The sequence below is a fragment of the Mirounga leonina genome, unplaced genomic scaffold (genome assembly GCF_011800145.1).
Source record: "Mirounga leonina isolate KUSES-001 unplaced genomic scaffold, KU_Mleo_1.0 Mir_94, whole genome shotgun sequence".
NCBI lineage: Eukaryota > Metazoa > Chordata > Mammalia > Carnivora > Phocidae > Mirounga > Mirounga leonina.
The window spans coordinates 8227265-8241183 of NW_023270855.1; the positions used below are offsets into that span (position 1 = coordinate 8227265).

General features: G+C 44.6%; 1 protein-coding gene across 1 annotated transcript in view; it reads left to right on the forward strand.

Moving 5' to 3' along the window:
• The window catches only part of EMC3 (ER membrane protein complex subunit 3), an 18929-nt gene extending 15504 nt beyond the window's left edge, over window positions 1-3425 (forward strand). The window contains exon 8 of the mRNA XM_034998682.1: window positions 2211-3425. Coding sequence (XP_034854573.1) covers window positions 2211-2339 — 129 coding nt within the window. The 3' untranslated portion in view covers window positions 2340-3425. The remainder of the gene's footprint in view (window positions 1-2210) is intronic.
• The last annotated feature ends 10494 nt before the right edge of the window (window positions 3426-13919 follow it).

A 13919-nucleotide genomic window follows, 5' to 3' on the forward strand; every position in this document is an offset into this window, starting at 1 on the left:
CTTTCTTTCTTTCTTTCTTTCTTTCTTTCTTTCTTTCTTTCTTTCTTTCTTTCTTTTTCTTTCTTTCTTTCTTTTCTTTCTTTCTTTCATTATTTATTTTAATTTTTATTGTTATGTTAATCCCCATACATTCCATCATTAGTTTTAGATGTAGTGTTCCATGATTCATTGTTTGTGCATAACACCCAGTGCCCCATGCAGAACGTACCCTCCTCAATACCCATCACCAGGCTAACCCATCCTCCCACCCCCCTCCCCTAAACATAATTTCCATATGACCAGCAATGCCGCACTGAGGTAAATAGCCAAGGGAATTGAAAACTTAAGCCCACACAAAAACTTGTACAAGAATGTTCAGAGGGGCCCCTGGGTGACTCAGTCCGTTAAGCGTCTGCCTTCAGCTCAGGTCATGATCCCAGGGTCCTGGGATCGAGCCCTGCATCAGGCTCCCTGCTCTGCTGGGAGCCTGCTTCTCCCTCTCCCTCTGCCTGCCACTGCCCCTGCTTGTGCTCTCTCTCTCTCTGTGTGTCAAATAAATCTTTAAATAAAAGGTGGGGGGGCACCTGGGTGGCTCAGTTGTTAAGCATCTGCCTTCGGCTCAGGTCATGATCCCAGGGTCCTGGGATCAAGCCCCGCGTTGTGCTCCCTGCTCAGCGGGAAGCCTGCTTCTCTCTCTCCCACTCCCCCTGCTTGTGTTCCCTCTCTCGCTGTCTCTCTCTCTGTCAAATGAATAAATAAAATCTTAAAAAAAAAAAAAAGAACGTTCAGAGCACTATTCCTAATAGTCCAAGAATAGAAACAATCCAAATGTCCATTATTTTATGAACAGATGAACAAAATGAAACATTTTGGAATATACATAACAGTGTATGGTCAATGAAAGTGTTCAGTGGAATATTTAACAAAAAGGAATGATGTACTGATACATGCTACAGCAGGGAGGAACCTTGAAAATATCATAAGTGAAAGAAACCAGTAAGAAAAAGCCATATATTGTATCCAGAATAGATGAATCCAAAGAAAGTGAAGTGGTAGTTGCCAGAGGTTGGGGGAGGGATTTAATGGGGAGCATCTGCTATTTGAAACAGTTTCTTTTTGTGGTGATGAAAGTGTTCTGGAATTAGGTAGTCGTGATGGTCTTTGTGAACATACTAAAAACCACTAAATTGTACATATTCCAAGGGTGAAGCTTATGGTATGTGAATTGTATTTTTAAACAAAGAATGGAGGGGCGCCTGGGTGGCTCAGTTGGTTAAGTGCCTGCCTCTGGCTTGGGTCATGATCCCAGGGTCCTGAGATCGAGCCCCACATCGGACTCCTTGCTCAGTGGGGAGTCTGATTCTCGCCCTTCCTCTTCCTCTGCCCCTCTCCCCCTGCTCTTGTTCTCTCTCTGTCTCAAATAAATAAATAAAATCTTAAAAAAAACAAAACAAATGGATAAAGATGTGTGTATACACACACACACACACACACAATGGAATATTACTCAGCAATCAAAAAATGAAATCTTGTCATTTGCAATGATGTGGATGGAGCTAGAATGTATTATACTAAGTGAAGTCAGTCAGAGAAAGACAAATACCATATGATTGCACTCGTGGAATTTAAGAAACAAAAGAGACGAACATATGGGGAGCGGGGAGAGAGGGAAACAAACCATGAGAGACTCTTAACGATAGAGAACAAACAGGGTTGATGGAGGGAGGTGAGTGGGAGAATGGACTAGATGGGTGATGGGTATTAAGGAGGGCACGTGTCGTGATGAGCGCTGGGTGTTGCATGTAAGTGATGAATCACTGAATTCTGTTCCTGAATCCAGTATTGCATTGTGTGTTAACTAACTAGAATTTAAATAAAAATTTTTTTAAAAAGCCATGAGCTAACATGTGTATTGCATATTATCTTTTCTAAAGCATTTTTTTAAACCTACTAATTAAAGGCAAAAGTAATCAGCGTTAATAGACTATTTGAGAAATGTAATTAGTTACTAGCTCTAGTGACCTCAGACAAATTATTTTACCTTTTTTAGCCTTATTCTCTTTGCCTACAAATTGAGCACGAGGGTGCACAGGGCAGGTGGCAGCCCCTACCTCATAGAGTAAATGAGTCTATACGTGTAAATAGCTTAATCCAGCTGTTGGCCAGCCACATCAGCACTGCTCTTAGTAACAGCCCTTCTCTCCCTTCCCTGGTGTCTTCTTCCTTTGCAGACAGAGTGGGAAGCTTTGGAGCTGACGGATCACCAGTGGGCACTGGATGATGTCGAAGAGGAGCTCATGGCCAAAGACCTCCACTTCGAAGGCATGTTCAAGAAGGAATTACAGACCTCTATTTTTTGAAGACCACGCAGGGATTTGCTGTCAGGAACTCAGAGTAGCGGTTAACTTTGTAACTTTGGTTTGAGCTGGAAGCCTCTCAGAATAAAAAGGAGGATGCATGAGCCGGCAGGGTGTTCAGCAGGAAGTGTTCTTATCTGAGCCAGGTTCCCCTGTATGTCTGAAACTAGAGACATTTGAGGAGTCTGTGCTAGATGACTTACCCGGAAATGGCTATTTTTAAAATGTTTTACATTTTCCTTCTGGTGACTCTGATAATGAAAGTCAAAGAAAGGGGGAATACTCAAGCTAGTAATAATATATAAAACTTAGCAAAAATTCAGTCTTTGGAAAAAGCATTGTCAGTTATACCCTAATTATTAAGCACAGTCAGCCTGACTTCTAACCACAACAAACACCTGTTTTCTTGGGATCCAAACACCCCTTGTGTTTTACCTTTAATTTTTTGTTAGTATTTCTACAACTTTCTTCACACAAATGATACATTTTCATTACTGAAAATTTAGGAGCTATGGATGAGCAAAGTGAAAGCTCCCTGTGTTGTTCCTTTTGAGCCTACAGAGTGACATAAAGAGCAAATGGGTCAAAACCTGATTCAGATAAGCTCTTTTCAGAGTGAATACCCAGGGCTAGGACAGACTTAGCCAGCCTTCTGTCTCTTAACACTGTCCAGTGAAAATCGGCAACACTGAGACACTGCCGGATTCTCAAGTGCCTTTGGGATCATCAAAGATAGGATACATAATCTGAGGTCTTGAGCTGGAGTTCAGAAGATATCAAATCCGTTGACAGATCAACAGTGCTATACCAAATATGGCTACTCAGTTGAACGAAAGACCTCATTTCCCAGTTACTCTGGATAAGAGAGTTTACATATCGCTGTAAGAAGGGAGAAAGGGCAATTGCTGGCAGACACGTAGTGAAGGTTGGCCCAGGAAATCATTCCGTCTGGATTAACGGTCCCTGGGAAGTGGCAGGGCGCCATTTCTGTACCAAGAGGTGAATGTAATTTGCATGTTGAACGCTGCAATCAAGAACAAACAACTCTTGACCAGCAATTAAAACTTTCTGTTTTCTCTGCCTATAAAACGTTGCCTCTGTGGGTCACTAACAGCCTTCTGCCACAGTTATAAGTGTCTTGTGGATCAGTGCTGAAGAGTTAAAGATGAAAAAGATGTGGGGTGCTTGGGTGGCTCAGTCTGTTAAGCGTCCTCCTTCGGTTCAGGTCATGGTCCCAGGGTCCTGGGATGAAACCCCTCATCAGGCTCCCTGCTCAGCGGGAAGTCTGCTTCTCCCTCTCCCCTCCCCCCCCACCCCTCCCCCAGCTCGTGAGTGCTCTCTCTCTCTCATAAATAAAATCTTTAAAAAAAAAAAAAAGATGTGACCCCTGCCCTCAAGGAACTCATTAGAGAGACACATATTCTGAAGCTCTGACCCTCCCCTCCAGAGTAATGCACATGAGCATAAGACATACAGAATTCCCAGGTAACACAGGGGTGTTGATAGATCTCCAAAGCCTAGTCATAGTGACCTACAGTCCCCTGCTAAGAAAGCCTGACTTTAAGATATTTAAAATAGCTGCTTAAAATATTAAAGGAGCAAGGGTTCACAGGGGAGTTAACCTTTGACCTGGGTCTCGAGAGAGTTCTGCAGTGTAGAAGGGCATTCCAAGCAGATAGAACCAGCAAAGACTTGCAGATTAAAATGTACACAATTTGGGGTGCCTGGGTGGCTCAGATGGTTAAGTGTCTGCCTTAGGCTCAGGTCGGCTCAGGTCATGATCCCAGAGTCCCGGGATGGAGCCCCACATCAGGCTCCCTGCTTAGCAGGGAGCCTGCTTCTCCCTTTCCTTCTCCTGCTCCCCCTGCTTGTGCTCTCGCTGTATCTGTCAAATAAATAAAATCTTTTAAAAAAAATAAAATGTCCATAATTATGCTAAGCGAAGTAAGTCAATCAGAGAAAGACATGTATCATATGATCTCACTAATATGAGGAATTCTTAATCTCAGGAAACAAACTGAGGATTGCTGGAGTGGTGGGGGGTGGGAGGGATGGGATGGCTGGGTGATAGACACTGGGGAGGGTATGTGCTATGGTGAGTGCTGTGAATTGTGTAAGACTCTTGAATCACAGACCTGTACCTCTGAAACAAATAATACGTTATATGTTAAAAAAAAATGTCCATAATTTGCTGGACCCAGACTAAGTGGGGAGTGGTATGGTATATACCAAAAAGTATAGGTTGGACTAGAATGCAAGCAGTAATTGATGATTGAGTGATGTAACCCTCCTTCCCATGAGGCATCTCAGAGCATTTCATTTTGCCTCTTCACCCACACAAAGTTTGTCTTTTTCCCTGTAGCAAAGTTGGGTGGATAAAACGTGAGGCCTTTCTCAGCCATCATGTTGATGGTAAAAGCACATGTCCTGGGGCACCTGGGTGGCTCAGTCGTTAAGCATCTGCCTTTGGCTCAGGTCATGATCTCAGGGTCCTGGGATCAAGCCCCACCTCAGGCTCCCTGCTCGGCGGGAAGCCTGCTTCTCCCTCTCCCACTCCCCCTGCTTGAGTTCCCTCTCTCGCTGTGCCCCTCTCTATCAAATAAATAAATTTAAAAAAAAAAAGCACATGTCCTTGGCAGCAGCCAGTCAAAGGGAAAATCCAAGTTTGTTTTATCAGGCTCTTCCCAGAATCAGTGCACAAGTTCAGCATACAGTGCTTATTGTGGGTGTTTCTTGGAGTCCAACTTGGGCCATGCTACTGAATGAGCATCTCACCTTTCCCATCAACCTGGACTTAACACTCAAAATCATTTAGGACAATCTGACATGTCCATTTACTGACCATGGTGTGGAAGGTACCAGGCATGGAAGTCTAAATATTGACAGATGTACAACACATCTCCGAATAATAATGATGACTTAGATTTGAGAATAGTAGGTAAACTTGCACTTTGGGGCAAAGTCTATGTGGTTCTTTTATTTGGTTGAAAGGACCAAATGTGATGGGCAGATGTATAAGTGAACAACATGGAGGATTACAAACTGTAAGAAATATTGCAGTTGCAAATGACAGAAATGGGACTCAACTTGGCTTAAGCAATTTTTAAAAGGAATGAATATGGCTGAATAACCAAAATGGGTCAGTTGGCTTCAAGTTTAGCTGGATCCAGGTTCTCAAATGATGTCATCAGGACTCAGTTGCTTCCTCAACTCCTTTTTTTTTTTTTAAAGATGTATTTGTCCATTTTAAAGAGCACGCATGAGCGAGCAGGGGGTGGAACAAAGGCAGAGGGAGACAATAGACTCCCCGCTCAGTGCAGAGCCCGATGCAGGGCTCAATCCTAGGACCCCAAAATCATGACCTGAGTCGAAATCAAGAGTCGGCTGCCTGACCGACTGAGCCACCCAGGCACCCCTCAACTCTCCTTCTATTCTCAGGCAGTCTGTCTTCCCCTGGAGACACTGGCTCAGTGAAAAGAAAACACTCCTTTCTGAAACTTTCCAGTAAGTCAGGTAATAGACCTGATTCGGGTCACGTGCAAATTCTATGAAGTGTTTAGCCCCACGTAAACTGTAAGGACCAAAGGTGGGATGGAGGCGATTCCTTAGAGGAAAACTGGGGTTTTGTTGCCAGAAGAAAGTGGCAGGGTACCAGGCAAGAAAAAACAATTATTTTTACCCTTTAATCACCCAAACTGTCTGGAATGTTACCAAAAGGTGGTATTGCCCCTGTCCTAGTAGGCAATAAAGTCTGCAAACATTTACTGGATTTCTACAATATGCTCGGTGTCGTGTTAGAGATTTTCAGATGTTTCTATTCACTCATTTACTGACCATGTGCCAGATACTGCACTCCCAGGCCTTAAGAGTTCAGACTGCTGTGTCACGTGCCATGACAGGGTGACCTGGGGGAGGCTGTGGGAATGTCCTGCAGGTCATATGACCAGCCTGGGTGGTCAGGGAGGGCTTCCCAGTGGAAGTATCATCATGGATATGAAGGATCACAAGGAAGTATATACAGAACCAAGGAAATATCTAAGGAAAGACTATCCCAGGCAGAGGAGCCTGTGTGCAAGGGCCCAAAAGCAAGGGTGATGGCATTTTCACAAAACCAGAACAAGGCCCGCATGGCCCTGAAGGGTGGAGAACAAAAAGATGTGATGAGTGTTGGGTTAGACATTTTATTTTATTTTTTTTTAAAGATTTTATTTATTTATTTATTTGAGAGAGAGAGAGAGTGAGAGAGCACAAGAGGGGGGAGCGGGAGAGGGAGAAGCAGACCCCCCGCCGAGCAGGGAGCCCGATGCGGGACTCGATCCCGGGACTCCAGGATCATGACCTGAGCCGAACGCAGTCGCTTAACCGACTGAGCCACCCAGGCGCCCTGGGTTAGACATTTTAAATGGGTGAACAGTCTGGTATGTGAACTAGATTTCAATACAGTTGCTTAAACAAAAACATGAGATGAGGCAGCATCAGGGCCAGATGGCAGCTTGTAAGTCATCCCTCAGAGATGAACTTGATCCTGACGTGGCAGCAGGGAGCCTTTGGGGGGGACTGGTGTGAAGGGATTGGCTGCTGGTGGGCAGGAAATGGAGAGGGTAAAAGTGGGGGGAGGCGTGGCAGGGTGAGAGTGGGGTGGGACTGCGGCCATTTACATGCTTGGCTCCTGCTTTTTGGCACTAACTCAGGGTTGTGGTAGCTCTGCATAGGACACTTGCTTTCTCTGGGCCTCAGTCTCCTCATCTGTCAAAAGGAATCATAGCGGTGTAGCACCTTGGGATAACAGTCTGGCAGCTCCTCAAAAGTTTAAACATAAGGTTCCCATATGACTCAGGAATTCCACTCCTAAACAGATCTATACCCAAGAGAAATGAGAACGCACGTCCACATGAAAACTCACACATGAATGTTAATAGCAGCGTTATTCGTAATAGCCACAAGTGGATATGACCCAAACGTCCAAAATAAATAGATCACTTGATCAAGAAATATAACATGGTACGAACACACAGCAGAATGTTATACAGCAATAAGAAAGAATGAGGTCCAGCCTACAACAGGGATGACCCTGGAAACACACAAAACGAAGGAAGCCAATCACAAAAAAAAAAACCACACTTATGATCCTGTGTTTTATGAAATGTCCAGAATACACAAACCCACAGAGACAGAACATAGATAAGTGGTTGCCAGGGCCTGGGGGGAGGGAATGGGGAGTGACTGCTAATTGATACAGGTTTCTTTTTGCCAGATGAAAACGTTCTAAAATTGGAAATGGTAATAGTTGTACAACTTTGTAAATATACTAAAAACCACCAACATAGTACCCTTTAAATAGATCAATTTTGTGAATTGTATGTGAATTTTGTATGTGAATTATATCCCACTAAAGCTGTTACGGTGGGCAGGGATCATAAGCTCTTGGCAGCAGACATCAAGATCTCTCATGAGCATGGCTATGAGAGGCTCCTATAGGCTCTCATGACTGCAGACGGAGTCTGACTGCAGAGGCAGAGGTCAATCAGCGTGTTCCTGAGCCTCTCATGGGCTTTCACCCCCAGCCCGGCTACCCCTCCTGCTGCCCCTGCTCTCACCCTGGTCCCACCCGCCCACTTTTCCTTCCAGGTCTCGTAGCTCTGCCTCCCTGGAAATGGCCTGGGAAGATCAGCAGGGTTCAGAAGCCTGGGTTCTGTATCCATGCTCCTCTGAGATGGGCTAGTACCCAATAAGTAAAATATTTCCTTTTTGCAATCAGCTCACAAAATGCACAGCCAGCCCTGTGCTACCTTTTCCTTTCTCCCATTTCTTTGTGAATTTCTTTTTCATTTCTTATTTTCTATTATGGAAAATTCCAAACATATCCAAGAGTGGAAAGAATAATATAATGATGTATCCACCACTCTGCTTTAATAATTCTCAATATTTTGCCAATTCTTCCATGTATCTCCCAAACCCACTTTTTTTTTTAATGTTTTAAAAGTAAATCCTAGATACACTATTATTCCACACATAAATATCTTAGTAAGTTGGGGCACCTGGGTGGCTCAGGTGGTTAAGCGTCCGACTCTTGATTTTGACTCAGGTCATGATCTCAGGGTTGTGAGATCGAGCCCCACATCCAGCTTTGTGCTTAGCAGGGAGTCTGCGTCTCTCCCCCTGACCCTCCCCCACTCGAACCTACACCTCTCTATAAAATAAAACAGTATTAAAAAAATATTCTAGTATGTCTGACAAATAAGGAATTTTTAAAACATAACCCACAATGCCATCATCTTACCTAATTAGACATTCTTCAGTATGTTCTAAGACCCAATCATGTTCAAATTTCCTGTTATCTTCAAATGTCTCTGTCTGGTTGGATTGTTTGAATGAGGATCCCAAAAGGCTCCCACATGACATTTGATTGCTAAGTCTCTTAAATCTCTTTTAAACTGGTCCCCCCACCACCACCCATTTTTCAAGCCATTTATTCTCTGTAGAATTCTGTGAGTCTTTTTGAAAGTATTCTTATCTTGATGGGAAATCAAATCTTTAGATTGTTTTTCATTTCAAGAAAAGATTTAGGAGACTGAATTAGTAACAGATGCCCAGAAAATTAAACAAATAAAAAACCAAGGACTACCCCAGGAGAAAACAGAACATCTAGCAAAGAACTGTAATCACAGTACACCTCTTGAGTCAGCCTGACTCACTGTTTCACAGTTCTAGGGTTGTAAATGTAGAATAATGATATAAATCAAAGCAGTACAGAAAAATGTGGAAATGTGAAAAGGTAAATCTTCATATTCCTTGGTGGTAATCAATAGGTAAAAATCTAAAACTGAAAAAAAAATTAATATGAGCAGTACACATCTGGCACTTAGAGAATAGATATAAAAACCAGAAGAAATAATCAGAAATACCAGAAAGAGTTGAAAGGAATTGGAAGTGAGAGGGAATGGGATAGGGGACAGCTGGTTTTAAAGTATATACCAGATTATCAGATTTATTAACACAAAAAGTATCTTTTTAAAAGGTTCATTTAGCTGATATCCATGGAGGTTAACATCTGAGAAAGAATGAGTTAAAACTCCAGGAACCCTTGAGGCTGAATTTGGCAGGTTTAGTGAAAAGAGTGGACCTGTCCACCTGCCCCACCCCGGTACAGGACAGCGGGCACAGAACAGAGAAGGTTCGCCAGGCTGCACCCTCTCCCACCTGTTCTGCCTTTTGTTTCTTTGCTCATGCCTGCCAGGGGCCAGCCAGATGGAAATGCCAGCCAACTGTCCTGGGCATGTCTAGGGAGGGGGCTTCAGCATTGCCAGCCACAACACCTTTGCCTTTTCCTTCGCTCTCCCCTTCCTTGAGACCTCCCAAGGTACTTTTGGGTGGGAGCTCTCAGCAACTCCCAAACCCTGTTGAAGTCCCTTCAAAGGAGAGTCCAAGTTGGAGGCCTATTTTCATAGACACACAGCAGGGCCACCTGGAAAGCCTGGGACGTTCATCTCACCACCTCCCCTCTCGGAGGTGCCTCAGGGGCAGGATGGTGCCATCAGTATTAAGAGTGCTGGTTCTAAAGTCAGATTTAGAGCTTGGCCTCTTACTTGCTGTGTGACCTTGAAGAAATTACTTAAGCTCTCTGAGCTTCAGTTTGGCAACTGTAAAATGGAGAGCATAATAATACATAGGTTGTTGTGAGGACTTAAAAAGAATAATGCATGTAATAAGGTGTGTAGCATAGCCCCTGACCTACTAAGTGCTTCGGAGACGGAGCTACTGACCATCTCCTGTATACTTAAATCATCCCCCACCCATCACTGCCCTCCCAGAGTCTCCAGGATGATGCCGGCAGCTGCTTTTGGAGCCAGGATACTCCCCACCTATACCTGGCAGTCCATGTTCCCCACTTATATTCACCTCTACCCCCAGCCAGTCTCATCTTTCCAGAGGATCAGCTTTCATCTTGGCCTCTGGCCAAAGGGATCATAATCTCTCTTGCCTTTGTTTGGAATCTTAAAACCCCTACCAATCCATGGTTTGGAAACACAATGGGATTGGGGCTCCTGTCTCTAAAGAGAGCAAGCCGGGAGCAGCTGGATGGTCCTCTGTGGACTGGGGGGTTGGGCACTGTCAGGCCAGTAAGACTTTGCAGGAATGAATGGGTAGTCCTCCTTGGGGGAAACCGAGGAAGGGAACCAGGCCAGCTCTGAGCCTGCTAGGGGAATCTCAACTTGCTGTGTGACCTTGAAGAAATTACTTAAGCTCTCTGAGCTTCAGTATCTCAACATCTCCAAAGAAGTCTCACCAGAGAGCTCACAGGAGGCAATGAGAGGAGGGATTTGGACTCCTCAGCTTCTGTAGTGGACCCCTAGAGCTACCCTCCCTACAAGATTGCCCGCGAGGGAGAAGGAAATTACGATGTTACCAGGAAGAGAATTGGATCTTGGGCAATGCTAAAAAAAAAAAAAAAAAAGGCCAGTTATCTATTATATATAGAACCAGGATCCAGATGACTTCCCACAAGATCAGAACAACTGACTAGATCTAACAAGAGAAAAAAAACAAGAAACAAATGCTGAGTCCTACACTGAGGATCAAGAAACCAACTGCACACAAAGAAGTAGAGAAGACCTAGTAGATCAATACAAGGAGGCGGGGAAGACCTAGTAGGTCAATATTGGGCAACAAAGGGATGTGGCTGCCAGAATCATTAATTCAGTGTGAGGCCCCCATATTAATGGAGGAGAATCTAGGAAGGGAGGTGAAAGTCCAGCTTTGTTCCTAACTGGGTTCAGTTCCAAGAGTTATACTTTATTTTTAAAAATATTTGTTTATTTTAGAGAGAGAGAGCAAGAGCAGGAGGGACAGAGGAAGAGGGAGAGGGAGAGGGAGAGAATCTCAAGCAACCTCCATGCTGAGCACGGGGCCCGACCTAAAATCACGACCCGAGATGAAACCATGAGTTGGACACCTAACTGAATGAGCCACCCAGGTCCCCCTTCAAGAGTTATACTTTAAGTTGGACATTGTTAACCAGGGAAGAAGCCAACAGAGGAGAGATGTCACAATGGTGAGAGCCCAGAATCCTGTCCTTTGAGGAAGGTCAAAAAACCCCGGAGGGTTTGGCCTGGAGGGAGAAAATTCTAGAGAAATGAGAGGTGTCTTTATAATTCTGAAGGGGTTCCCACAAAGAAAACAGTAGAGCTGGTCAGATGATAAAGTGAACCGGGAAAAGCCCAATCCTTCTCCTAGAGTCCGAAAAGCCTGATTCAGCCTCTGAGCATGCTTCGACCTGCAGCATGTCAGACACAGCTGAGGGCTGGGTGTTGCTCTTCTGTGAGACCCAGAGACCCAGGCAAGTACTGGGGGGTAAGCTCAGCTCAACCTTAGGAAGAATGTCTTTCTTTTTAAAATGATATTTATCATTCCTGTCTCTGATCACAAAAGAAATACACAGTTGTGTAGAATACTGGTAAAGAGAAAAGCGAAATTAGATAAAATCACATCAACCACTATTTACCTCCTAATAATTAGGAATAGGATAGATAGGTAGGTAGGTAGATAGAGGATAGATAGATAGATATTAACAAAAATGGGATCACACAAATAATTATCTGAGAGGATTTAGAGAATCACCATGTAAAGATGTATGTGTTGGTATGTAAGGATGTTTATTGCAGTATTGTTTCTAGTAGAAAAAAAATAGCTGTCAGCCAGCTATATCCCCTGCAGTAGGGGAATTTGGGAGTGTGAGTAAATGACAACGCACCCACACCGTGCAGCACCGCGTGGCTACTTGGAGGAAAAGGGTGCAGGTAATATGTATGTATTGCTTTCAGAATCTTTCCAACATATATTGCCTAAGGCAAAAAAAATACTCAAGTTATAGGATAATATGCATAGTATGGTCCCATTTTTGTGAAAAGAAAGACATGCACATGTATGTTTTTAATTAAAAGAAGCAACATGATGCTAACAGCAGGCACATCTGGGGAGGCCGACTTGAAGAGGCCAAGAGTAAGACAGTGAATGTGGGTTCCTTGAACATTTCTGTGTCACTTAACTCGGGACAATCAGCATATATCATTTTTATATCAAATGACTGAAATTTAAATAAATAAACAACAATCTATCCTGGACATTTCTCCATGGCGTTAAGGATTTTACATCATATTTAACGACCGCATCTATTCCTTGTGTAGATTTCTCTTAATGTTATTGAACCCAATCGTGGACATTTAGTACATCAGGAGCTGTCCAAAGAGGAACCAAGGACATTTGAGTGTCTATCAGACCTGAAAATGTGCAGACCCATAGGTCTAACCATACCATAGGTAGGAAATTATCTGATAGATACACCTAGTGCTTGTGCACGAAGAGGTCTATGCAAGAATGGTCCCTGCTTTATTATTCCTGCTAGCAAAAGACTAGAAACAATTTACATGTCCAACCTCAGGACTGCATCAATAAAAAATTACAGGCTGCCTATATGCTTCAGTTCTTAACAGCAGATACAAGAAATAAGATGGATCTGTAGAAATTTACATGGAAAATGTGCCAGGATATATTTCACAGTGAAGAGAAAAAAGGCAAGTTACAGAACAGTATGTACAGTATGATCTCATTTCTATTTAAAACGTATATGTGACTGCATTGAAAAAGATCTGAAGCTACCTCTGAAACTAATTTAAAAAAGTAAAATAAAATAAAGAAAAAGATCTGAGGGATAAACAGCAAGCTGTAGGTAGGATTTCCCTATAGGTAGGTATGTGTGTATGTATCCCTATATATATATATATATGTATGTATGTATAAAGGAAGTGAGCTCCACGTCCCATGGGGTGTGCAAACCAGGATTGGCTGTCCCTTATTCAGGGATGCTGCGGAAGGGATTTCCAAATCTCTCGGAGGTACTCGGTTCCCCTCTTAGCCCTGAGAATCTCTGTGAGAGGGGAGGTCGGGACTGGGAGAAGAATCCACCCCTAAGGGGAAAGGGTTAAGCGGGGATGGCCTTCCTGTGGGCGGGCTCCGCGATCGGCAGCGCCGGGCTCTGTTAGCCAAGTCTGAGCATCTCGGAGGATGCGGCGCGGCGAGCGGCTGCAGGGACGCGCGCAAGGTGAACGCGGGGGCTGCCGGCGCGGCGCCCAGGTGAGGAGCTGGCCCAGGGAGGGGGCGATGGCGGGGCCCAGGCAGGGAGCGTGGCCGGCAGCCCCCTTTCTGGGCACGAGTGGCAGGGCCTGCACCAGCTCCCACCCCCACCCGGGACACTGCGGGAAGGCGCGGAGCCAGCGGAGAGAAGCCAGAGGAGGAGAGGTAACCCGAGATGGACCAGCTCCCGAGGCTGCCCTGCGGCGGCCCTCGCCCTGCCCCCAGGCCGGCCTCTCCCCAGTCCCTAGGGCAGAGAGATACCCCCATCCCTCACCCCACCACCCAAAAAATCTCTCCTGTAGCGGGAACCCAGGACTGGGCAGCCCCCTCCTTGTCCACAGATGCCTACATCTCGTTTGAATTGCGGGTGGTGAGCAGATGGCATATGCTTATTGAAGGCCTAATCAACTGTCTCCTCTGGAAAGCTTTTGGACCCCCTGTTCAAAATGAGCC